The sequence below is a fragment of the Lissotriton vulgaris genome, chromosome 5, assembly GCF_964263255.1.
Source record: "Lissotriton vulgaris chromosome 5, aLisVul1.2, whole genome shotgun sequence".
NCBI lineage: Eukaryota > Metazoa > Chordata > Amphibia > Caudata > Salamandridae > Lissotriton > Lissotriton vulgaris.
The window spans coordinates 844,854,380-844,881,226 of NC_141693.1; the positions used below are offsets into that span (position 1 = coordinate 844,854,380).

General features: G+C 43.4%; 1 protein-coding gene across 2 annotated transcripts in view; it reads right to left on the reverse strand.

Moving 5' to 3' along the window:
- Positions 1-26,847, reverse strand: part of VPS26A (VPS26 retromer complex component A) — a 352,216-nt gene that overhangs the window by 201,808 nt on the left and 123,561 nt on the right. For both annotated transcript variants that reach the window (XM_086922395.1, XM_086922394.1), the window contains exon 5: positions 482-646. In XM_086922395.1, coding sequence (XP_086778521.1) covers positions 482-646 — 165 coding nt within the window. The remainder of the gene's footprint in view (positions 1-481; positions 647-26,847) is intronic.

Sequence of the window (26,847 nt, forward strand, 5' to 3'; positions counted from 1 at the left end):
TAGAAGATGTTACATTTTAGGTTTGTCTCTTTCCTGTTTCCTAATTCTTCCTGACCTCAATTGCTTCTTGCTCCCCATACTTCATCCTCCCAATACCTGTTCTGTGCCCCTCATGCTTATCCTACCTGTAGCCACATACATAAGACCATCAAGTCACAACATACTAGAAGTCTGTCCGGTGTGCGATCACCCTATTCACAAGGTTCTCTTCCTCTTTCCTTTTAGCTTCCAACTGCTTCTCTTTTATGTGAGTTGAGGCAATCTTTTGTGCGGTATAAGTGTTGTACAAAGATGCAACAACAAAAAAACCCAAGCGGGTTACTGAAAATGGAAAAGGTTCATCTCAGTTCTCAGACTACTCATGGCCACTCTCACTCATGTTCACCTCACCAAATAGGAACACCTGTATTACTGAACTAATTTCCTATACACTTTTGTTATTTGGCTATGAGCTTTATAATAATACAAATACAACACTTACTTTGATTTATTATATTCAAATTCTATGTGTAGACAGTCCTCAATGCCAACTTCCATTTTGATAGAGTTGTTAACATCTGGATATGTGGCAAGCTGGTGAACAATAAGATCATATTCTTTTACCAAATCTGTAAGTCGTCTTACAATTGTTACTTTAAGAAAATACCTACAAATGGATAAAGAAGCTTGTTAAAATTAGCAAATCATTTTTACTTTAGCAATACTGCAAATGTGTAGAGATCTTTTTTATATGCTATAACTATGATTAATTCAGTTCAATTACTTTATTTCGACATAAAGTCCTAAAAGTTCCCTTACAATATGTCAATGGTATTGGGATAGTACAATAAAATGCAAAACAATCAGAGGCCAGGTTAAAGCATAAAAATGTGCAACAATGATATGACGAGTTCTACCATTGCTAAGTTCTGTTTTAACAATCATATAATCCATAAAATGTATACATCGACCTAATAAAACCGATAAAAGTGGATAACAGCAATGCTAGGTTAATAGCCTTGTATAACATGCACAATCATACGATAACATTATTTAAAATTAAATATAATCGGTTGTTGTCCACATCAATTCCTTTTTAGGTCTCGCACCTGCGAACCGATCGCGAAGCGATCGTTGCTGTGAGACTCTATTGCAATCATTTCTGCTTACAACGAGCCAAGGGAGACAGGAGACAAGAGATGTGCACGCGCGCGTAAACGGATCAGGTCGGGCGCGCTTCCTGTCTCCCATGGCTCGTTGTAAGCAGACACACACGCACACACACACACACACACACACACATACAGAACCCCCCCCGCCTCAGCGCACACACGCACACATAGAGAACCCCCCCACCCCCCTGCTGCGTACACGCACGCACAGAGAACACCCCCCCGGCGCCGTGCATACACACACGCACACACACACACACAAAGAACCCCCCCCCCCGCCGCTGCGCACGCACACACACCCTTGCCCAGCTGGCGGCCGCGGCACTCGTTGCTCACCACCACCTCCTCAATGCGCCGTAAGGAAACTGTGTTTAGGCTCCATTCCAGCAGCAGCAGTCGAGCAGCAGTCGCTCGGGGCACTTCGCTTTATATATTTAAATTTAACGAGGGAGCCTACCCCTCGGTTGATTTCAACCCCCAGCCTGCAGTGCCTGAAAAGGGTCACCGCGGTCCTCGCACGGAGGGCAGGAGGCGTCCGGAAGTCCCGCCCCGCAGCCGCAGAGCGAGAAGGAACCTACGGCGAACTGATCTGGGTTTTTTTTTAGAAATTTCAGATACCAAGGGCGCACTGCCTCAATTTCTATGTTACAGTGTGTTGAGTGAATGGTTGATGTGTAGTGCGTAAAGAGCAGGCGGAAAACACCCTTAACCGTCTAAAAAAGTCAAAGACTAGACAAATTTACAAAGCTGTGCTCTCGCAACAACATTAAGGTGTTACATAAAAAGTACAATGACCAATGTAATTCAATGAACAGAAGCAGATTCTTTTGTGTGTTTCTTGTCACAGCAAGATGATGGTTTATTGGTTCCAGACTTGAGAAATGTCACAGTTAGCCGACACGTGTTTCGTCGTGTGCAGTTCAGTCAACACGACTCTTCAGGGCTGGTGGTACAAAAATAACGTATGCATATTCAGTTATGCGTCATATCACTGTAACATACTGCATATGGTGACTGGAGTGCACCCTACATGCAGTAGTGACGTGCGTATCCATTCGCACATAGTGAATGTGTTTGGTGATGACGCTCGAGATCTAGGGAGTGTGTCACTACAAGGAAGTGAGTGGTAAACCTTGAGTGGTAGTGCAGAGGTGGTGAAGTTTGGTGATATAACGTCTGGGTAAGTGAGGAGTGTTCGCACGCACACAGTAATCCTGCCAAACGAAGGTTTGTGAAGTGATGAAGCATCCAAAAGAAAACAATCTAAAGTGAAGTGATGTGTGAAAATAATGGTGATAAGTTCAAATGGCAGCGTATTAAATGTGGTTTAGAATTAACAAATCGACGGTGTCCGGAGTAAGTTAAAGGAAAACAGACTCTCTCTAAGCGGTAAAGTAATTACCTTAAAACTCAACTCCAAAAGTATGGGTTGAGACTAGTCTGGACCCCGTAGTTGTGTTCTATGTGGGTAGATGAGAGAGAGAGACTGGAGGAAGAAAGGAAAAAAAACTCATCAGGAAGGCATTGAAATGGGGGGATGTCCACGGACATCTATTTATCTCATGAGCATCAGAGTAGTAAGGTTGAAAAAGGGGACAGAGTGGAAGGAGTCCTTACCACTATGTCATTAAGAATCAAATTTGTGACTGAGTAGGAATGGTGTATCCAGTAGAGTCACGTTCAAGATACACTTGTTGCCGCTAAATTCCGCCCTATTATGTAGGTCAAAGTCTTCGAATTTTAGCACTCTAGTAAAGAGAAAAGCATGAAATGCAAGAGTTATCAGGCTTGAAGTGCCGTATTTCGCGGCGCTCTAAATAACATTAGTTCTAATGTTGGCGGAAATCATAGGTGGCTTGTGGATAAAGCAGTACCTGAATACGGGTGCGTATCAGGCAGTAGCCGGGAGGGGATCCATCTGTAGAAGTGCTTCAGAAAACGGGTTCGTTTTCTCTTTGGCGGTGTGCTGTAGAAAGTGAAAAGATTGTAAGCGCACGCATTAGACATGCGAGAGCCTGGTTGTATGCGCTTCGAAAGTTGATTTTAGAGGGAAAATAGTTGTAGCGGGGAAAGCCCAACAACTTACCCGTAGTGCGGTATCCCTCCTCTGTTGGTTCCCGGTCGTCGTCTCTCGTGTACGGACACGTGACCTGGGGGGAGGTGTCGTTATATAGGACTATTAGACATAAACGATGTCGGGTCATTTACTGTCAAAACATGGACGCCATGTTTAAGAGGGGAGCTATTAGTGCGAGATGTTCCGTATTAGAGTATTATTATGTTGTATATGAATGGACGTGTGCAATTGTGCCACAATTATTGTAAGGGGAAATGATGCGTACCAAAACAGGATATGTGAGCAATATTGGTTCAATTATTAATATAAGAAGAGTAAATTCTACCAACTATAGGTAGAGGAAAAATGTATTTTAGCGACTGTCGAGCTACTTTATCTTACTCTGTTTAATACATGGTAAATTCAGATTGCGCAGTGTCCTTTCGATTAGGTGATACGTAAAATGTGAATGCCCACGGCTGGTGTGGCCCGGTGATCATAGACATGGTGTGTTATATAGAGAGCATTATAGATTACATGGCTGCCACAAGGGTGAGGGTGCACCATCATCACCATTCATTCGTGAGTTAACTCATAATGTTCTCGAAAATAATTCATTTCAATATAAATTGGCAAACGGTGTGATTGATTGCATGTGACAGACCACAGTGCAGGTAAAACATTAAATTATACAGTACATCTTAAATTCTGTACTAAACAGTACATGCAGTCGGTGGCATCATCCTCTTTCAAATAATTATAAACATCTCTAGCATTGTCTATAGCACTCTCAATAAGAATATCCATGAGTGTAATGGAATTCTGATTCAGTGAGTCTTTCCATTTGATCATGAGATCTCGGTCTAGATCATCATAGGTCGGGAAAATGTGGGACCGTAGTCCTCTGGGAACTAGTTTAAGTCTCAGATAGTGTTTAAGGGTTGCTCCGTCCCACCAACGGGAGTTTTCTTGTTTCTTAAGTTTCTCTAGTTTGATGAACTTCTCTCTTAAACCCTCTATACGTACAGGACCTGCTGTGGCCGATGCCTGGTGTGTGGGCATGCCTTTGGCCAGATTATCAAAGAGATCTGCCGCTGCTTTGTCTCTGTCCATGATGTGATGGACAAGTATGGGAAATGGGTTAGATCTGGAAATTAAAAAATGGTAACGTGGAGGCACCCAATCTGACACAATTTGAAGTGAACTGATCTGGGTTTTTTTTTTTAGAAATTTCAGATACCAAGGGCGCACTGCCTCAATTTCTACGTTACAGTGTGTTGAGTGAATGGTTGATGTGTAGTGCGTAAAGAGCAGGCGGAAAACACCCTTAACCGTCTAAAAAAGTCAAAGACTAGACAAATTTACAAAGCTGTGCTCTCGCAACTACATTAAGGTGTTACATAAAAAGTACAATGACCAATGTAATTCAATGAACAGAAGCAGATTCTTTCGTGTGTGCGTGGAACATGGGCTTAACTACGATCCTGAGCTTCAATACTTTCTGGGTGACTAAGAGTTACCCCTTGGGATCCTCTATTTGTAACATTTACGGCATTGTTGTTTTTGAATACCAGTCACTGATTCACAGTAGTAAACATAGACAATGCTAGAGATGTTTATAATTATTTGAAAGAGGATGATGCCACCGACTGCATGTACTGTTTAGTACAGAATTTAAGATGTACTGTATAATTTAATGTTTTACCTGCACTGTGGTCTGTCACATGCAATCAATCACACCGTTTGCCAATTTATATTGAAATGAATTATTTTCGAGAACATTATGAGTTAACTCACGAATGAATGGTGATGATGGTGCACCCTCACCCTTGTGGCAGCCATGTAATCTATAATGCTCTCTATATAACACACCACGTCTAGGAGCACCGGGCCACACCAGCCGTGGGCATTCACATTTTACGTATCACCTAATCGAAAGGACACTGCGCAATCTGAATTTACCATGTATTAAACAGAGTAAGATAAAGTAGCTCGACAGTCGCTAAAATACATTTTTCCTCTACCTATAGTTGGTAGAATTTACTCTTCTTATATTAATAATTGAACCAATATTGCTCACATATCCTGTTTCGGTACGCATCATTTCCCCTTACAATAATTGTGGCACAATTGCACACGTCCATTCATATACAACATAATAATACTCTAATACGGAACATCTCGCACTAATAGCTCCCCTCTTAAACATGGCGTCCATGTTTTGACAGTAAATGACCCGACATCGTTTATGTCTAATAGTCCTATATAACGACACCTCCCCCCCAGGTCACGTGTCCGTACACGAGAGACGACGACCGGGAACCAACAGAGGAGGGATACCGCACTACGGGTAAGTTGTTGGGCTTTCCCCGCTACAACTATTTTCCCTCTAAAATCAACTTTCGAAGCGCATACAACCAGGCTCTCGCATGTCTAATGCGTGCGCTTACAATCTTTTCACTTTCTACAGCACACCGCCAAAGAGAAAACGAACCCGTTTTCTGAAGCACTTCTACAGATGGATCCCCTCCCGGCTACTGCCTGATACGCACCCGTATTCAGGTACTGCTTTATCCACAAGCCACCTATGATTTCCGCCAACATTAGAACTAATGTTATTTAGAGCGCCGCAAAATACGGCACTTCAAGCCTGATAACTCTTCATTTCATGCTTTTCTCTTTACTAGAGTGCTAAAATTCGAAGACTTTGACCTACATAATAGGGCGGAATTTAGCGGCAACAAGTGTATCTTGAACGTGACTCTACTGGATACACCATTCCTACTCAGTCACAAATTTGATTCTTAATGACATAGTGGTAAGGACTCCTTCCACTCTGTCCCCTTTTTCAACCTTACTACTCTGATGCTCATGAGATAAATAGATGTCCGTGGACATCCCCCATTTCAATGCCTTCCTGATGAGTTTTTTTTCCTTTCTTCCTCCAGTCTCTCTCTCATCTACCCACATAGAACACAACTACGGGGTCCAGACTAGTCTCAACCCATACTTTTGGAGTTGAGTTTTAAGGTAATTACTTTACCGCTTAGAGAGAGTCTGTTTTCCTTTAACTTACTCCGGACACCGTCGATTTGTTAATTCTAAACCACATTTAATACGCTGCCATTTGAACTTATCACCATTATTTTCACACATCACTTCACTTTAGATTGTTTTCTTTTGGACGCTTCATCACTTCACAAACCTTCGTTTGGCAGGATTACTGTGTGCGTGCGAACACTCATCACTTACCCAGACGTTATATCACCAAACTTCACCACCTCTGCACTACCTTCAAGGTTTACCACTCACTTCCTTGTAGTGACACACTCCCTAGATCTCGAGCGTCATCACCAAACACATTCACTATGTGCGAATGGATACGCACGTCACTACTGCATGTAGGGTGCACTCCAGTCACCATATGCAGTATGTTACAGTGATATGACGCATAACTGAATATGCATACGTTATTTTTGTACCACCAGCCCTGAAGAGTCGTGTTGACTCAACTGCACACGACGAAACACGTGTCGGCTAACTATGACATTTCTCAAGTCTGGAACCAATAAACCATCATCTTGCTGTGACAAGAAACACACGAAAGAATCTGCTTCTGTTCACTGAATTACATTGGTCATTGTACTTTTTATGTAACACCTTAATGTAGTTGCGAGAGCACAGCTTTGTAAAAAAGGAACCTACGGCGTCTGACCAAGAGGCTCCCCCAGCGAGAGGAGAGCCCCGACGTGAAGGGAGAGCGGCTGGGAGTGCAGGCGGGGCTCCGGTGTGGAAGAGGAGCCCCGCGCTGCCTGAAGGAAGAGACCGGCAGTGGTTCCCGCCCCCCGCAGCACCAGCGAGGTCTCGGTGAGTGCGGGGGCAGGGTCTTTTCACTTAGAGCGGCCCCCGGTTGACAGCGGGCACCTCCAACGCTCATGGGGGCATTTCTTTACTTGGAGCCCAGAGAGGCTCCAGGCATTCCTCAAGTTGCGAGCCCAGAGAGGCTCGTGGGGGCATTTCTTTCTTTCAAGCGCTGTAAATGCAGTTTCTGAGCTTTAAAAAGAAGCCGAGTTCATCCCTCACAAAAACTCTCTTTTGAATTGTGCTAAAGAATCGAGCAGTGACTAGTCTGAAAACCTACGCCTATGAGCTGAAGACACACATTTTAGTCAGCCGTGTGCCGGGCTACATCCCAGCAGATGGCCGACAGGTGAAGGGAACCACCCCGAGTCTCTGTATGGCCTCAGTCAGCGGTCTTCCCGAAATGTTCACATTTTATTACAACATCAATAGAAGCTGAGTAGCATGTCGAGCAGAAAATGGAACTGGCAATAATTAAAATACCGCTCTTGGCTTATTTGATTTCTTTTAAATGTAAACAAAGCGATTCAATACATTTAACAAATGACTAGCACATGTCTTCCCAGATAAATGAGTATTTTTTAAAGCACCCTGTAATTAACATTAATTACAACGGTATGAGATAATTTATGTAGAACATACTGGCAGTGGGCAGCAACGTTCTGAACACACTATCATCTGTGACCAAAAAACATGCTTAGCTTTGTCTGGCACCCTCGGGGCATTTTAGGGGAACGTTAATGGTTTTCTGAAGGTGTCCCACCCACTTCGAGATGCGCGTTTTTTTTTTTTTTTTTAAATCGACCACCCCATTAGGTGAGGCTATGATGTTGGCAGATCATTGTTTAGAGTTATACTAACGCAAATGCTCGAAGATGCCAACGCATTGTCCTTTAAAGGAGTGTTCTCTTCCAGCAAGGACCAATACAGGCAGCATGGCCCTGCACCAAGACTCGGGCAGGAGCACTCACTCGATACATGGGTCTGTTTCGTAGATCGACTCTGCAGAGTCGCAAATAAGTTTGCAGGGAACTCATTAGTATTTTTAAATGGGTTGTAATCCCCCCAGCTCTTCAGTGTGCCCAAGTGTGGATAACTGTAACTGTCTACATAGTGATTGTGAGGATCGCGGAGCCTGGTGAAAGAATTCCAGTAATCTAGTGCTTATAGTGGGCGGGCACGGGGTACCTGCACTATATAATTAGCAAGGCACTTCTCAGCAGGGGTGCAATACTTTTTAACGGCAGCATACTTCTCAGTAGAAAATAGATGCTAAGGGATAGTGAGTACCTGCTCATTTATATTTTATTTCGAGCACTGTCGGAATCCGATAAGTTTCAGAACATACCTAAAATTGGAATGCAACATGTAAGGTGCTAGTCTGAGAGCAAGTCTTTTTCACTTAGACATACACGATCTGTAATGGTGTGTAGGATTGTTTGAAAACGTTGATTTATCAAGGTCATTTAAGTAGGTGCAGGATTTCAGGTTGGGGTTGTTAAAATGCACGGAGGTTACATTTAATTTGAGGTCATGATCATTTTACTTGGCTCCATGCACGTGATTCACCAAAATGCTAGGGGTAGCAGAATGGACATCATACGCCGTTTGACCTTAATGACATCACAGGTGTGACATCACATGGCCGATGACCCAGAATTTTGCAAGAAGGTCCAGTTCAGCTTGCTGCATTTATTAATGAAGGCTGAAACTGTACGTTGTTGGATTAATTAATTCATATATTTCGATTTAGGTTAGACCCAGATCTTCAGAAAGGATGAAAAAGGTTCTCTAAAAGGGGCATGGCAAAAGAAGTGTAACTAGCAATTTCTTCAAAGAGGCATGGGCTATGTATTTGAGAGCGTTGCATAAACATGTACACTGAAATCTTGTCCTTTACGCAGCATGCCACCTGACCGGCATTGGGTGCCTCTGTGAGTTTATTTGCAATGCAATAGTTCTCACTTTTGCAAGAGTTTAAGCTATTAGCCTTGTAAATGACAATGCCTTTTATTTATGTTTTAAAGACAAAAACCTAAATAAAAGGCATTGGCATTTACAATGCCAATAGCTCTAACTTTAATAATGCGAGACCTATTGCTTTGCAAATGCTTGTTACCGATGCCATTTGGTAGAGAATTATATAAGAACAGACAAAAGTACAATATAAAAACATCAAGACCATGGTAAAGTGTGTCAGAATTTTGAGTACAATATAAAAGCAGCAAGACCATGGTAAAGTGCGCCAGAATATAAGATTCATGAGATACAATAAAACAGTAATAAAACCATAATAAGAACCAGATACCAGGGTACAGAATGCTTCATACTCAGCCTCAAAGGAAGCAGTCTATAAAAAAAAAAATTAAAAAGCTATAGCCTGAGAAATTTGGTTAAACTTCACGTATTATTCGCCCTCTGGGCCCTACCTCTATTACCCCACATTTGGCCCAAAACATTTGCCCCCGCAAAAGCGAATAGTGGCCTGGCATCAGACTTCAAGATCCTCAGTGTAATCTGATAATTTTCAGTTCCCATTACCTTGTAAATTGGGGTAAGCCAATTTTTCCTCAGCCTCGCGAATAATGGACAGGTAAACATTACATGCTAATAAAATCTTCAAGGGGAAGAGTACGAAACCTGAAGGTATCCTTCCAGGGAACAAAGTAATTTATCAGCCCTTAAATCTAGAGTGAGCATCCCCCGAGCCCTGCAACTCATTTCCTCCTGAATCACCCACCCCCAGTAGGCATTCTTCACATCGCATTTACAGGAGAGCAAGGTGGAATCATTGGCTTCCCATATGTCACCCAATCCAATAGCTGCAAGCAGGTTCTTAACCCCTCTCAGCCAGCTGATTTTATTGACTGTGTCCCTGCATTTTACATCCGCCACAGCGAATGCATACGCCAATAGTTAAGGGATAGTCTTAATCCTAAACCAAAATAGCAGACGGAGCAATCTTACTTTGGAAGCAAGGGAGTGTCTGCCCATGTCTAGAATGAGCAGTAGAAGGGGAGTGCTCTGGGGTAGCATCCCTAGGCTTCTTAAAAAAATTAAATCTAGACTACTAAACTCCTCTATATGTTCCAAGCCCCCATAATTCGTCACCATACATCACAAAGCTCATCACTTTAGCATTGTATACCTACAATGCTGGCCCATTCGGTTTGGCATGAGTCAATCGGTGTTCTCTCCCTAAAACTCCAGAAAGCTGTTTGTGCTTCAGGACCATCTTAATAATGTGGGGTTTCATTACATATGTTCTGCTAGCTTTAAGCCTAAATAGTCAAACAAGCTAACTCTCTGGAGCTGTATGCCTCCGAGCTTCGCGCTGCCCCGATAGGATTTTTGGGGGTTCAGAGCAATACATTTGGTTTTGGTTGTACTGATTATTAAACCTTTGGTGTCGCAAAATTCTTGGAACTGTTTGAACAGCCATTGTAGCCCTCCAGGTGTTTTATATATCAACAAAGTACCGTCGACAACCCAGCCTCTCCTGCTGTCAGGAGCAGGCCCCCTTCCTGTCTTCCCTCCTTTTCGGCTGGAAGATAGGTGGGAAAAACTAGCCAACCCAGAAGGTGTGCCCACTCTGCCAAACCCACCCCTCAGATGGGGGAGGCGAGGTGAAGCCCACACTTCAGTGCCCGCCATCTTGCAGATAGCAGGCACTCCCCAATCAGGATTAGGGATTGTGCTCACTCCCCCACATGGGGTGAGCACATCAAGGGTGTAGTCACCCTAATGTGAGTAGCCCATTGACTACTGACCTCGAGACCACTAAAACTCCCCCTAAATACAGTATTTAGGGAGCAACCCTGAACCAAGAGGTTAGATAAGAAACTACAAGAGGAAAAGAAGAAGGACCGAACAGCCATGCCGAATCTAACAAGAGGAGGACGCCCACTGACTTGGCCCCAGCCCTACCGGACTGTCCCCAACGCAAATGAGCTCCAGCAAAATCCTGGGGTGTCCTGCAGCCAGCAACCTCGAGAAACCCAGAGTACCTGCCTGCCTCCATCCCAAAGACTCGGTCTCTTGTGAATACCAGATTTGTTCAACAACAGACTCCAGCTCCACACGGATTTGCGAGTTTGCACTACTCTGCACCCATGTCCCGAGTTTGAGTGGCCCAACACCAAGAGGAGGTCTCCCCAGCAATCCTGACCAGAGATCCAGTGACCCTGACCTGCCTCAAGCCTTTAGCCGACGCCTGCAGCCTCGAACCGGTGGGTCCCCCCCCAACCGCGGCCAGGAGCTGTCAAGAAGATTTAACCCTAAAAGGCATCACTGCACCAGACGCCCCACGGTCTTGGGTGGCTCGACCGACGGGACCTAAGCAACAATCAAGATCCCAACTTACCTCTCCAAGTGGTGGTCACACCCAGAAGACCTTCATTCCTGAGCCTGCAGTGCTTTTGCAAACCGGAGAATCCCCATTGAAAGCTACAGGGCTTCCGGTGCCAAAACAACACTCTGTACTCGGCTGCCCCAGTGCCGCTGAGGGTGCATCTTTTGTGCTGGCCTAAACCCCCATTTGCCCCGAGCTTAAGTCCAGGAGCTTTTCTCCCACAACCCAGTGGCCTGCTCGCCAGGAGCCACCGAACGGAAGCCCCCTATCCCCCATTGGATAACATTGCGCCTCAGCACTCTGCGCCCGGCTGCTTGAGTGCCGCTGAGGGTGTAACAAGAGTGCATCCTTGACCCTGGGGGACCCTCCATAGGATAACATTGACTGTTTTTCTATGAAAAGTTTTTAAGTGTGGAGTTGGAAAATATATGAAAATCTTTTACAACTGTACTAAATAACTAACGCTTTTATTTACCCGTTTAAAGGAAATGTCCCAGTGTAGTATCCAGGTATACTACACTGTGTAAGAAAAGTAATCTGAAAGTAATGTTCTGGTCATTTTACTAAAAAGCCCATTCAAAGTATATGTACTGTATTTCCAAAGCATTTCTCAGTAACGGTACTGTAAATCAAAACAAAGTGCATATACAAGTTAAATCCAAACTGTTTTACAACTGTATATTTACTGCATAGTATTTATAACTTACCTGTGCCAGGCTTGCTTGGTTCTAGAAAATAAAATAACTAAAAGAATATTTCTACACAAAAATAATTGGTGTGAAGTTCAGTCTTTGAGTGTGTGACATCATTTAATGACAGTGTGTCCCACAAATGCTTAACACTGTCTTCTGATAAAGCCTTACTGCTTGACCACACTACCCCAAATAGAGAGTGAGGTGCTATCTACTTCACCTCTGACTACATTTTGGGGTCCAATAGAATCAGTGTACACTATACCTCACTTTGGTATAGTATATACAGAGCCAGCTTCCTACAGCTGTTGAACGCCAATGAGAGAGGGGTCTTTGCTCTACACGTGTGCTAGTGAACGGCTCAGCGAACCAAGCCTTCCTGGATCTGACAAAGTGCTCTTCCCCACTTCCTGCTCTCCCAAGTTGTTGGAATTATATGTACAGGTCTCTTTTCTGGCTACGTGTAATGCATCATTTCCATCCAGTACAACCTCTTGGTTTAGTACAGGAGACAAGCAGCCTGCCTATTACCCAGATTCGAAGGGTTCGGAAAAAAGGTAGGTAAAGTGATAGTCTGGTTAATATGAAAGTCCGAGACTACTTTAGGCAAAAAACTAAGATGTGTTCTGAGAACTACTCTGTTGGCGAGAAACACAGTGTAAGATTCCTTACAGCAAAGAGCCTGGATCTCACTCACCCTGCGAGCAGATGTAATGGCCACCAGGAACACGACTTTCCATGTTAAATGCTGTAAGGAAGCTTTATGAATAGGCTCGAAAGGAGCCCCCATCAACTTTGTTAACACAATGTTAAGCTGCCATGGAGGAGAGGGAGACCTGACTGGTAGATAAACCTTTCTCAAGCCCTCAAGAAAATCCTTTACCACAGGAATCCTAAACAAAGAAGTCTGGTTGGGGGACTTCCTCTCGGCTGTGATAGCTGCAAGGTGGACTTTGATAGAAGCGAACTGAAGACCTGATCTAGCCAAATGCAGCAAGTAGGGTAAAATCACATGTTCCTGACCCCTGATGGGATCATGTCCATTGTCCACACACCACAGAAGAAACGCTTCCACTTGAAGGCATACGATCTCCTCGTGGAATGTCTTTTCGCTTCTTTAAGAATAGCCATACAGTCTGGATTTAATTGCAGGTGTCCATATTGTAGGACTTCAGGAGCCATGCTGTCAACTGGAGGGAGGACAGGTTGAGGTGGAATACTCTCCCTGCCTGCTTGGATAGGAGGTCCGGGCGGCATGGCAACCTCCTGTGTGGCACTTCCAATAGTTGAAGGAGGTCCGAAAACCACCACTGGCGAAGCCACTCCGGGGATATTAGGATCATCCTGGAGTTGGTCCTGTACAGATTGTTGATTACAACTGGGATCAACGGAATCGGTGGAAAAGCGTACAGTAAGCTCTGAGACCATTCGATCAAAAGGGCATTCCCTTGAGATCCTTGCTGGGGAAACCTGGGTGCGAAGACGGGGCATTTTGCATTTACCACTTCTGCAAACAGGTCGATGTCTGGCGTTCTCCATTCTCGAAAGATGCTGTGAGCGACCTCGTTGTTGAGAACCTAATTGTGGGCTTCGACAAAGTCTCTGCTGAGGAAGTCCGCCTGGGAGTTGAGAGAGCCCGGTAGATGAGTGGCTACTATTGACAGGTCTCTCGCTAGAAGCCAGTTCCATATGGTTTGAGACTCTATGGAGAGTGTTCTTGATCGGGTACCGCCCTGTTTGTTCAAATAATACATCGTCGTTGTATTGTCTGTTTGTATTAACAACGGAAACAGGGACTGAGAGCTAGATGTACGGCTCTCAGCTCTAGAAGGTTGATGTGGTAGCTCTTTTCTGAGTCGGACCACAGACCTTGTACTGGCAGAGGACCCATATGAGCACCCCAACCCTGGAGAGAGGCGTCCGTGACTATAGTCTGGGTTGAAGGGTCCTGGTGGAAAGGCACTCCCTTCATCAGGTGCGAACGCTTCATTCACCACCGGATGGAGTCTTTGGCTGATTGGTGGAGAATTATATGATCCTCCCAGCACCCTGATACTTGCATCCACTGGTCCTCCAAACATTGTTGTAGTGGACGCATGTGCAGTCATGCGTTTGGTACTATAAAGATGAACAACGCCATTGATCCCAGTAGTGATGACACCTGCTGAACTGTCGGGAGATGCGTGTGAAGAAGTCAGGCATTTTCCTTGGCTTGATGACAACCTCTCCTCCGAAGAACACATGCTTGCTTTTTCGGTGTCCAGGAAGGAGCCTAGGTAATGGATCCTTTGCGTTGAATTTAGTATGGATTTCTTGAAGTTGACATGAAGGCCCAAGTTCTTGAGAAGCTGAAGGCAGCACGCGAGATGCTCCTGCAGCAGAGTTGGAGATGAGCTCTTCAGGAGCCAGTCATCTAGGTACGGCTATGTGAATATTTTCTGCTTGCGGAGAAAAGTGGCCACCAGAGCCATACATTTGGAGAACGTTCAGGGGGCTGATTTGAACCCGAACGCGAGAACTGAGTACTGGTAATGTTGAAGAGACACTCTAAATCGTAGAAATTTGCGATGTTTCTTTGATATTGGTACGTGGAAGTAGGCGTTCTGTAAGTCGATGGAGCACATCCAATCCCCTTGATGAAGCTGTGGTGGGGCCTCTTTTTTGCACAAGGAAGTAACGAGAATATACTCCTTGATTTCTTTGAGGAGCAGTCACTTTTTCTATAGCTCCTTTCTTCAATAAGGCGTTTACCTCCATTTGTAACAATCGGTGGTCTCGGTGAGAAATGCCTCTTGGAGGTATGGAGGGAGGAGGAGTTTTGAACTTGAGAAGATAGCCATTTTGAACAATGTTGATGAACTATTTGTCTTTTGTTATACGTTTCCACTCCTCCAGACGTAACAAAACACTTCCTCCCACCGGGGTGTACAACAGCTTTGGAGGAAGACCCACCTCATTGCTTTTGTGGCTGTTTTGGTGCTGTTGACTGCTGTTTGTTTCTACCTCTGCCACGTGCCGGTCTACGTTGTTGAAACTGGGACCTTTGTTGCGTCTGACCTTGGGTCTGCGATGATCAGTTAGAGGATTGACCCCGCTGCTGGAAAGAGCATTTGTCATAGGAACGAAAGCGACAACGGAATTCCTTCTTATTTTCGAGGCCTAAAGCATTGAGAGTATCCAATTCAGTTTTCATTTTTGCCATTTCGTCATCTGCATGTGAACCTAACAACGACGAGCCATTAAAGGGCAGATTGACTATCTTTCTTTGAGCATCGGGCTTGAGACTCACGAGTCAAAGCCATGCTGATCTTCGAGCGCAAATACCATGTGCGTATCCATGGGCTGCCAAATCTGCAGAATCGCCCGCTGTACTAATGATCTGGTTTGCTACCAGACCACTTTCCTATACAATCTCTAGAAAGTCCTTTTGATCGTCTTTGGGTAATTTCTCTGTGAATCTGGTTAAAGAGTCCCATAAATACCGGTCATATCGTCCCAGTAGAGCGGCTGCGCCAGCCACTCTCATGACAGATCCTGAAGTACTGCATTCTCCTTCCCAAAGAATCCATGTTTTTGCTGTCCTTCTCTGGAGGAGCAGACGAAATAGAAGTATTGAAATGAGCTTTCCTGGCAGTGGCAACTATAAGGGAATCCGGTGGCGGATCAGACCGCAGAAACAAAGGATCTTGGTTTAGGGCCTTGTACTTTTTTGCAATTCTTGCAGGACCCGAGCCCGCTGTGGCAGGTGTCAAAAAAGTTTTCATCGCAGGCTCTAACAATCTTGGCACCAAAGGAAGAAGGGGCTTTGCCTAAGCTCGATGGTGCAGAGTTTCAAATATGATGCAAGTAGTCACCCGAGGAACAGTCATGGTTATATTCAACTTGCTGGCACCTCTATAGAGAACCTTGTTGAATGTCCCAATATCATCAACAGGTAAAACCCTGAATGGTGGAGTTGACGAGATAGTCGGGGAATAACCTCTATAAGAGGACCTTGTTGATGAGGTCGTTGTAGGAGACCTCGGTCTTCTCCTTGGTATATGCGATCGGCGGGACCTTGAGCGCTCTTTTGAGCTTGAGCGCCATCTTAAAGGAGATCTGGATCGCCTCAGGGACGGTCTTGAGGATTCCGTGGGAGGAGGTCTCTCAGAAGGTCTCGGTTGGATCTTTCAGTGCCTAATGTCTTCCAACCATCTGTGTGACATGTTGATAGGAGGAGATTTGTTCCCACTAGGCGGAGAGCCCTCCGGTGGAACTTGTATTATATTTATACTAGGCGAGGAAGAAGCTTACCTCGACATCGAGCGCAGTGATCTTGAGGTTGGTCCTTCTACGCCTTCCACTGGAACAAATGCCTTTCCCTCGACATCGAACGCCTTGATGTCGACCGCTGGGGTTCATGCGGCATCTTCGACGTTGATCATCCCCTCGACGTAGACCGCTGACGGGTCCGAGAGGGTGATCTGGAGTGTCCCGATGCCGACCTTAGAGAAGGGAGTGGCGATCTCGATGTAGACCTCTGAATTGATGTGGACGGATGCTTCGACATCGACTGAGGTCTATCATGCTTTGAGCCCAAAGCATGTCTCGACGTCGACTTACTTCTCAACAGTGATCTATCCTTCGACGTCGATCTCACTTGCGTCGGCGGTCTCGACGTCGACATAATTCTCGACGGTGATCGTGCCCTCTAAGTCGACCTCACTTGTGTCGTCGGTCTCTACGTCGACTTACTTCTCGACGATAATCTTGTCTTTGACGTCGACCGTACTTGCTTAGTTGGTCTCGACGACGATGACGCTATGCTGTTTTTTCTTACTTCTAGCATTTGGTGATGCAGAACTTTGCCGTTTTATCGGAGAGGAGTGTCCTCTAGATGAATAGTGACTCTCTGGATCACTCTTATGTTGTTTTCCTGTCTCCATCAACCCTAGAAGTCTGATCTTCTCTCTGTCCTTCAATGATCTTCTTGAAAGTTAAAGACAGTGGTAGCAGGTTTCTGTGTCGTGAGAAGAAGGTAGGCACAAGACACAGACTGAATGAGGATCGGATTTGGCCATCTTCTTCCCACAGGAAGGACATTTATAAAATAAAAGTGGCATATCTGACTAAAAAGAATGACCAATTAGTCTGGAAAAGACTGGTAAATATAACCAGTATCAAGAAATGTTGAAAAAAGTAGTTAGAATATCAATTCTGACTGAAAAAAGTCAAAATCAGTTAAGCTCAAGCTCCAGGTTCCTCACAGAAGGAACCAGAAAAAAGAACTACCCTAACGGTCACCCGTGGGACATGATGGGAGCAGGGGTCTCCTGGAGGCCTTAAAGGCAAAGTGCTCAGGGTCTCTGAGGCCTTAAAGGAGAGGTGCCAGTTTCCTTTTCTGTACCAGGATGTTATTTATTTATGCAGCCTTCTTTAGGTTAATTGCCTGCCATTACCTGTTTTCTTTTATGAAAATAAACGGTTTTTGCAGAATGCTATACTGTACATTTCCTTCTTTTACAATATATGGATATGTATTATTTTCATACTAGAGAAATACATGTAACTGGCTTCTTAGCCTATTGGATATGTTTATGGCTGGATATTTTTTATGTTATACATATATATATATATGTGTGTTTATTTTGTACTATGTTCTCCTTTTCTACTACATATACATATATAAGTATTTTTTGTATATGCTCCGGGTTCCCGCATGTGGACAGAGATAATTCAGTGCTTATGACTATTGAGGAGTATCCCCTGGAAGATAAAAATCAGTTATTTAGATTGAGAAGGATAGCGGAGGGATAGAAGAAGGAAAAAGTTTGCATTTATATAGACCTTGTTACCCCTGATGGGGTGTTAAAGCTCTTTTTTTGGGGGGGGCGAGTAGCAAGCTACTCCGGAACCCATCAAAGGATTAGTATTGAATTAGTATAGTGAACTATGAAAGTAATTTGAGTGGTGGATATTAGTCAGTTATTTGGATTGAGAAGGGTAGCAGAGGGATAGAAGAAGAAAAAAGGTTTGCATATATATAACGTTTGTTACCCCTAAGGAAGTGTTGAAGCGCTTTTTCAGCGAATAGCATGCTACTTCGGAACCCATAAAGGATTAACGGTGAATTAGTATAGTGAGTATGAAAATAATTTGAGTGGTGGATATTAGTCAGTTATTTGGATTGAGAATGATAGCGGAGGGATAGAAAAGGGAAAAGGTTTGCATTTATATAGCGCTTGCTACCCCTAATGAGGTGTTGAAGTGCTTTTTTCGGCGAGTAGCACACTCCTCTGGAACCCATAAAGAATTAGTCGTGAATTAGAATAGTGAAATATGAAATTTGAGAAGTGGGCATGTTAGTCTTATTTCGATTGAAAAGAATAGTGGAGGAATAGAAGAGTGAAGGTTTTAGTATTTTTTGGGGGAGGTCATAGCAGTAGTAGGAGGTTTGTTATGAGTAAAAAGGGATGTGGAGGGGAAGAGTCAGAGGAAAGAGTTTAGAAAGGCTTGCTTTGGGGGATCAGTATAGTAAAAGAGGAGTCAGAAGTGCAAGGAGGGGTAGAGTAGGGGAGAGTCTAGAAAGGCTATTTTGGGGATCATAGTAGTGGTATGGGGTTTGGGATGAATGAGAGTGGAGGTAGTGGATATATTGATAGAGGTATAGGGTGAGAAATAGGATAGTGCATTGGAAAGCAGTAGTAGAAAGTGGTTTGAGAAGAGTCAGATAGTTATGGTTGAAGATATAGTGAGAGAGGTATAGGATGAAAATAGGGTAGTGCATTTGATAAGCTGAATTAGAAGAAAGTAATAAATATATAGATCCATATGAACATGGAACGTTTATAGATGCATAAAGGAAGTAAGTATATGTAGATTAAAGATATTTCTAGAGGTATAGGTTGAGAAATTAGTTAATGCATATAATATATATTTTTTGGGGAGGAAAGAAATACATAGACCCAAGTACATGGAAGGTATATAGATGCATAAAGGATGTAAGTTTAAGTAGATTAAAGATGCATTCGATAAACTCTCTTTTTCAAGTGTTTTTAAAAAAAAAACAATTATTATACTACATGTTAATACAAAGCCATACACATATATAGGTACATATTTATAGTACAAATAAATGCTTATATACAGAGGGAAATGCTCGATATTTCTGTTTGAGTATGGTGCTTATGTGGGGGAAGAGCCAATTCTTGAGTAGTTTTCTGAAGATAAGTTGGTTGTCAGTGGATCTTATTTGTTGGGGAGTAAAGGCTTCCATATTTTGGATGCTTGAACAGAGAAGGATGTGCCACCCATGTTTTTTTCTTGTATCTTGGGATTTTGAGGCGAGGTGCCACTCTAGAGCGGAGGTTCCTATGATGAATGTGTTTGGTGATTTTATTCCTGATGAAGAGTGGTCCCATTCCATGCATGGCTTTGTGGGTGATACAAAGCAGCTTGAACGTGGATCTTCTGGCAACTGGTAACCAATGTAGGGGGGCAAGGCAGAGGAGATGTGGTCTTGCGGTTTGATGTGCAAGAGTAGCCTGGTAGCAGAGTTCTGAATCCGTTGTAGTCTTTTCATAGTCGTTAAATGGTAGAGGCTATTGGTGTAATCGAGTTTGGACAGATCAAGGGAGATGGTAGCTTGGACCTTGCGTGGGAAAACCAAATAGGGGAAGATTAGTCGCAGAGTTTTTATAGTGCCAAAGCTTGATCTTGCTAGTTTGTCCACCTGGGCAATCATCGATAGCTTGGGGCCCGTAGTTATTACGAGGTTTCTTAGTTCCTTCAATACTTTAGACGGTGATCCCAGTTCATCAGGCCAGGCAGCAAATGGGTCATAATGTTTTCAGTCACCACACGTGAGTATTTTTGTTTTGAAAGCATTCAATTTGAGATGGCTCCAAGTCATCCATTGATCCACAGCTCTGAGACAACTGAAAATAGGCGAATTTTCAATGTCTTTGGGGTATTCCAGTTGAAGGAGTATTTGCGTGTCATCTGCATAGTTATTGAACAAATATAACTTGCTCTCCTCACAATTCTTTGTTGCTTAATGATTTAAAGCACATAACTCAGGTCTACTACTGGATATGTGGGTTTATTTAGTTTCACCCTTTGCTTGTAAATTTCAAAGTACATCAAACTTTTATGTTTGAAAAAAACACATCACATGTAACATTTAGTAAAAAATACAACATACACAATTACCAACACTTTCAATACATCAAAAAATGAATGGACAAAATTACAACACATATATGCACATTTGTTTACAAATAGCAGCGATTTTTAGAATCATCAAGTTCAAACTGCCAAAAAACAATACTTCTATTTGCTTATAAGTCAATGAAGGACAAAAAGGTTTTTTGTAAAGAAGGCCAACTGAACAAAAATTTAAATGATTCCCATAATCGCAATTAGTCCTAGTTCTTTATGGGGGCCTTCTAGATGCCGACGCGTTTCGAACCCGTTGAATAAATTAGCGGGATCTCGTCAGGGCTTTGTCACTTCAATATATTCTCGTTCTGTGCACAAAAGAAGAGAGAACAACACCTTAGTTTTGCTGCTCTCACCCATTTAAGAACACTCTACCTGTGTGTTTTAGAACTAAAAGTTCTATACCTGTGGGTTTATGTCTGGCCGGGTTCAGGTGGGTTCAACAACCGTCTTGTTTAACTTCTGTTTTGGAACCCTAAGGAATAATTTTGTATTGCGATTAACGTTTGAAAGTCAAGGGGTGACTAATGATCTCATTGATAACTTAGCGATGCTTAGAAAGTGGTACCTTATTCGAGCACCGCTGCCCCTTTAGAGTGTGTCCTCTTTACGATTCATTTTCATCTCATGTTTTGTCTCAGGCTTGTGCTCCCTGTATGTAAAAAAATCGGATTCTTTATCACAAGAGCGTTCCCTCCCGTTGCCACACTATTAAGGGAACGGTTCATAAAAAACAAACTACCTTAGAGGGGCGTCCCTCAGCAGGCGTGAGTTTCTCTTCCTTGTACGTTGCCGTATGCCTTGTGTCTGTTAAAAGGAAGGGAGAGCGGGTTGAGTGCATCTGCTCAGCGCTCGTGGTATATTTGTGCTACTGGGCGGGCCGCCCGTGTTTGCTCCTACCTCTAGTTGTGGACAGGGATTCAGGATATCTGGTGGTCTGCAGCGCGTCTGTTGCTGTCTGCTTCCGTGTTGATGCCGGCGTTTAGTGAGAACGACCATCTGATGGTCGGCGTCACACGTTATTATCGGTGACGCAGCCCAGGCATTGTGGGATATGTAGTTCATTATTGTTCCAGGGCCATTGTTCATAGGGATTGCCTATTTGAAGGGGGTCTATTTAGACAACACTCTGGCGGTGGATCGCGTGGAGCACTATTTCGGAAGGAGTTTTTAAAAAGAGGGGGGTTAAAGCCTAGAGACTTCTGACAGTGTGTTCAGCCCACCTTGGGCGCTGTTGAATTTAAGAATCAGATAAGCTTCTTTTGTTAAGAGGACATTTTCAATGTCTGGGGGACATTTCGACTGATTGATGCTATACAATACTGACCATTTGAAATCAGTTTCTTGATGGTTAGCCTCTATAAAATGCTGTACCATAGGCGCATTGGGGACCTTGTTTTTGAGTCTAGATCGATGTTGGGTGATACGGGTATTTACCTGTTGGGTAGTTTTCCCGATGTAGATTTTATCACACGGGCATACAATGACGTAGACAACATTCTTTGTCCGACAATTAGAAAAACCTACATTCTTCCATTTAATTTTTTTGTGGTTGAATTCAGTACCTTCAATCGTGGTATCACATGAGGCACAGTTACCACATTTGTGATGACCGGATATCGGTTTCAATCCCCATTGGGAGAGGAGGTCACTTTTGGGTTTTTGGATTCGCACATCAGCACGAACTAGTTGCTGACCTAGGCTTTGGTTCTTTTTGTATGCGAATATTGGCCTCGGGAAGGGGCATTCCAGTTCCTCGAGGAGGTGCCAATTTTTAAGGAACAGCAGACACCAGGACATAAAATTCTCTATTGAACACAGTACGAGCAAAATGACGTTTCTCGATGTACAAATCTCTAATGACGAAGGAAGCCTCAAAGCGTCGCTCTATAAGAAAAAGACCGACAAGAACACAATCCTACACCATAGTAGTGATCACCCCAGAAATCTCAGAGCAAATCTTCCCTATGGACAACTCCTTAGGATAAGGAGAAACTGCTCAGAAATAGCAGAATACGACCAGCATGCTCATACCTTCTGTGGAGAGATGACAAACAGAGGTTACCCCAAAAAACTTCTTAAGCATTCATACAAACGGGCTCGATACACACCCCGGGAATGCTTATTAACGCAGGATAAGCCTAAACCAGAGCTTGAGAAGATGGTATGCGTGACCACATTTGGCCCACACACGCACAAAGTCCGACAGATGGTCCTTAAAAATTGGCACCTCCTCGAGGAACTGGAATGCCCCTTCCCGAGGCCAATATTCGCATACAAAAAGAACCAAAGCCTAGGTCAGCAACTAGTTCGTGCTGATGTGCGAATCCAAAAACCCAAAAGTGACCTCCTCTCCCAATGGGGATTGAAACCGATATCCGGTCATCACAAATGTGGTAACTGTGCCTCATGTGATACCACGATTGAAGGTACTGAATTCAACCACAAAAAAATTAAATGGAAGAATGTAGGTTTTTCTAATTGTCGGACAAAGAATGTTGTCTACGTCATTGTATGCCCGTGTGATAAAATCTACATCGGGAAAACTACCCAACAGGTAAATACCCGTATCACCCAACATCGATCTAGACTCAAAAACAAGGTCCCCAATGCGCCTATGGTACAGCATTTTATAGAGGCTAACCATCGAGAAACTGATTTCAAATGGTCAGTATTGTATAGCATCAATCAGTCGAAATGTCCCCCAGACATTGAAAATGTCCTCTTAACAAAAGAAGCTTATCTGATTCTTAAATTCAACAGCGCCCAAGGTGGGCTGAACACACTGTCAGAAGTCTCTAGGCTTTAACCCCCCTCTTTTTAAAAACTCCTTCCGAAATAGTGCTCCACGCGATCCACCGCCAGAGTGTTGTCTAAATAGACCCCCTTCAAATAGGCAATCCCTATGAACAATGGCCCTGGAACAATAATGAACTACATATCCCACAATGCCTGGGCTGCGTCACCGATAATAACGTGTGACGCCGACCATCAGATGGTCGTTCTCACTAAACGCCGGCATCAACACGGAAGCAGACAGCAACAGACGCGCTGCAGACCACCAGATATCCTGAATCCCTGTCCACAACTAGAGGTAGGAGCAAACACGGGCGGCCCGCCCAGTAGCACAAATATACCACGAGCGCTGAGCAGATGCACTCAACCCGCTCTCCCTTCCTTTTAACAGACACAAGGCATACGGCAACGTACAAGGAAGAGAAACTCACGCCTGCTGAGGGACGCCCCTCTAAGGTAGTTTGTTTTTTATGAACCGTTCCCTTAATAGTGTGGCAACGGGAGGGAACGCTCTTGTGATAAAGAATCCGATTTTTTTACATACAGGGAGCACAAGCCTGAGACAAAACATGAGATGAAAATGAATCGTAAAGAGGACACACTCTAAAGGGGCAGCGGTGCTCGAATAAGGTACCACTTTCTAAGCATCGCTAAGTTATCAATGAGATCATTAGTCACCCCTTGACTTTCAAACGTTAATCGCAATACAAAATTATTCCTTAGGGTTCCAAAACAGAAGTTAAACAAGACGGTTGTTGAACCCACCTGAACCCGGCCAGACATAAACCCACAGGTATAGAACTTTTAGTTCTAAAACACACAGGTAGAGTGTTCTTAAATGGGTGAGAGCAACAAAACTAAGGTGTTGTTCTCTCTTCTTTTGTGCACAGAACGAGAATATATTGAAGTGACAAAGCCCTGACGAGATCCCGCTAATTTATTCAACGGGTTCGAAACGCGTCGGCATCTAGAAGGCCCCCATAAAGAACTAGGACTAATTGCGATTATGGGAATCATTTAAATTTTTGTTCAGTTGGCCTTCTTTACAAAAAACCTTTTTGTCCTTCATTGACTTATAAGCAAATAGAAGTATTGTTTTTTGGCAGTTTGAACTTGATGATTCTAAAAATCGCTGCTATTTGTAAACAAATGTGCATATATGTGTTGTAATTTTGTCCATTCATTTTTTGATGTATTGAAAGTGTTGGTAATTGTGTATGTTGTATTTTTTACTAAGTGTTACATGTGATGTGTTTTTTTCAAACATAAAAGTTTGATGTACTTTGAAATTTACAAGCAAAGGGTGAAACTAAATAAACCCACATATCCAGTAGTAGACCTGAGTTATGTGCTTTAAATCATTAAGCAACAAAGAATTGTGAGGAGAGCAAGTTATATTTGTTCAATTTTGAAAAAGGGTCCAGCCCTCCTCATGTCCCGGGACCTAACTCCTTAAGCTCAAGCATCTGCATAGTTATAGCACATGAGTTGAAATTGATTGATTAGTACGGGTAATTACTTCATGTAGATGTTGAAAAGTATGGGCGAGATGAAAGCCTCGAGGGACCCCAGCTTTTGTGGAGGATGGTTTGGATGAGAAAGGTGTGGTATGGATGCATTAGTTCTGTTTTGAAGGTAGGAAGTGATCCGGTCTAAAGCAGTCCCCTCTATGACGGCTTCATATAGTCTTTGTATCAGTGTCATGGTCAACTGTGTCAAAGGCAGCTGAGAGGTCCAAGAGGAGTAGTGCAGTTGCGTTGCGGTCAACTGTGTTCTTCAGGTCATCCCAAATGGCAAGGAGGGCAGATTCTGAGGCTCTTCCCGGACTAAATTCTGCTTGGAAGTCTGAAAGTATGGCATTCCCTTCAATGAATTGCGACATCTGGGCGAACGCTGCTCTTTCTATCAGTTTGCCCAGGAATGGTCTGTTAGTAATGGGTCTGTAGTTGCCAGGGTTCAGCGGATCCAAGTTTGATTTCTTTAGTGAAGGGCATATGTATGACTTTTTTAGTTCTTCTGGAAATATTCCAGTAGTTAAGGAATCGTTGATGATTTTCCTTACTGGAGTGGCAGCAGAGGTTGTTAGAAGAATACTCTTGAAGGTTTGTGGTGGACATGGGCCAGAAGGGCTGCCGGCAGGCCTGCTTGCTTTGACCAGGTAAATAAATTCATTGTGTGAAATGTGTTGGAAGGAACGGAGAGGCTAGATTAGAATATTATTGGATTGTTGTTTACTAAAAGAGTTAGTACTTATGCTTTGTCTCTGTTTTAAGTACTAGTCCAACATGTCTGCTTTGTCCGCGTAATGATTTGCCAGTATGACAGTGAAATCGGCAACTTGGTTTACGAAATTCATTGAGCATTTTATAGAATCCTTTATTTGCACATTTAGCATTCTGAATTTTGTCTGAATGGTACCTTTTCTTTGCTTTTTTCATAGCGGAGTTGTATAATCTGTATATATTCTGTAGGTGAAGTTTGTCTCATTTGTTTTTTTGTTTTGAGCAAGGCACGTTGCAGCTTTCTAATTTGTAGTTTTGTGTCTTTTATCTCTGTATTTCTCCAGGGTGCTGGTTTTCTTTTGTTCTTTGTTCTGTTGTGTGGTTTTGAGTAGTATCAGGATATCAAAAGCTTCCTGTAGCCACACATATAGTTTTTTTTAACAGAAGTTATTGTTTCCAGATCTGTACTGGATGTTACTTGTGTTTCTAAGTGTTCCAGATTGAGTTAGTACCATGGTCGATAGGTGGATGCATGTAAGGTGGTTTTAGGTGAGTCGCTTAGTGTTGTTTTAGGTTTGAAAGCAAGCAATTGGTGGTCTGACCATATGACTGGAGTTATAATTTGAAAGGTAACTAGTTCGGTATTAGCAAAAATGACATCTAGCATATGTCCAGCGATGTGTGTGTTTTTTTGGACAATCTGATGCAGGGTCAGTGCATCTAGGCCAGTGATTGTTTTTGGATGGGTCACATTGGGTTTGTCAAACCAAATGTCGAGGTCACCCAGAATGCATAGGTTGGAGTGTATTGTCATCAGGTGCCAGTCAGTGTCTAGGAGTTCGTCTGGGAATGTCGCCTTACTAGGTGGAGGTCTGTAAAGGAGCAGGAAGTTGCAAGAGGAAGACGGTGTAGCACTGCATCTTGTTAGATGAGCCTCACAATTCTTTATTGAGATGTCGTCAACTTTAGTGATACGTAATGTTTGCTTGAACACAACAGCTAGACCACCTCCTTTTTTGCCCATATGATTTTGGGTGATCGTTTGATAGCCTAGAGGAATGGCTTGATGCAGGACTGGAGCCATATCATCTCCCAACCAGGATTCAAATATGATTAGTATGTCTGGGTTTGCATCAGTGAGAAGGTCGTAGACGTGATGTTTGCTTTTAGAGAGTGATTGAGGATTTATTTGTAGACAGTTTCGAGAATGTGTTTTGCGGACAGTGAGAATTTGTTTTGTAGAAGAGTGATATGTATTGTATGGGTTAGTAGCATGTGTGTTTTTAGTGCTGGTATAGGCTGTATGAGGATAGCAATAGTGTAACTGTTCTGTAATGTGTTCCTCGTCCAGCAGGCTAAGAAGGCATTTTGATGGGTCAGCATGCGTAGGTGGGGGGGATGGACAGTGTTTGAGAATGAGTTGGTGTGCTGTGCTGTTTTTGTGGTGTAACCTTGTTGTGCAGTAGACATGGAGAAGCAAAATAATGATGTGTGGAACGCTGTTTATATTCTTTAGGGC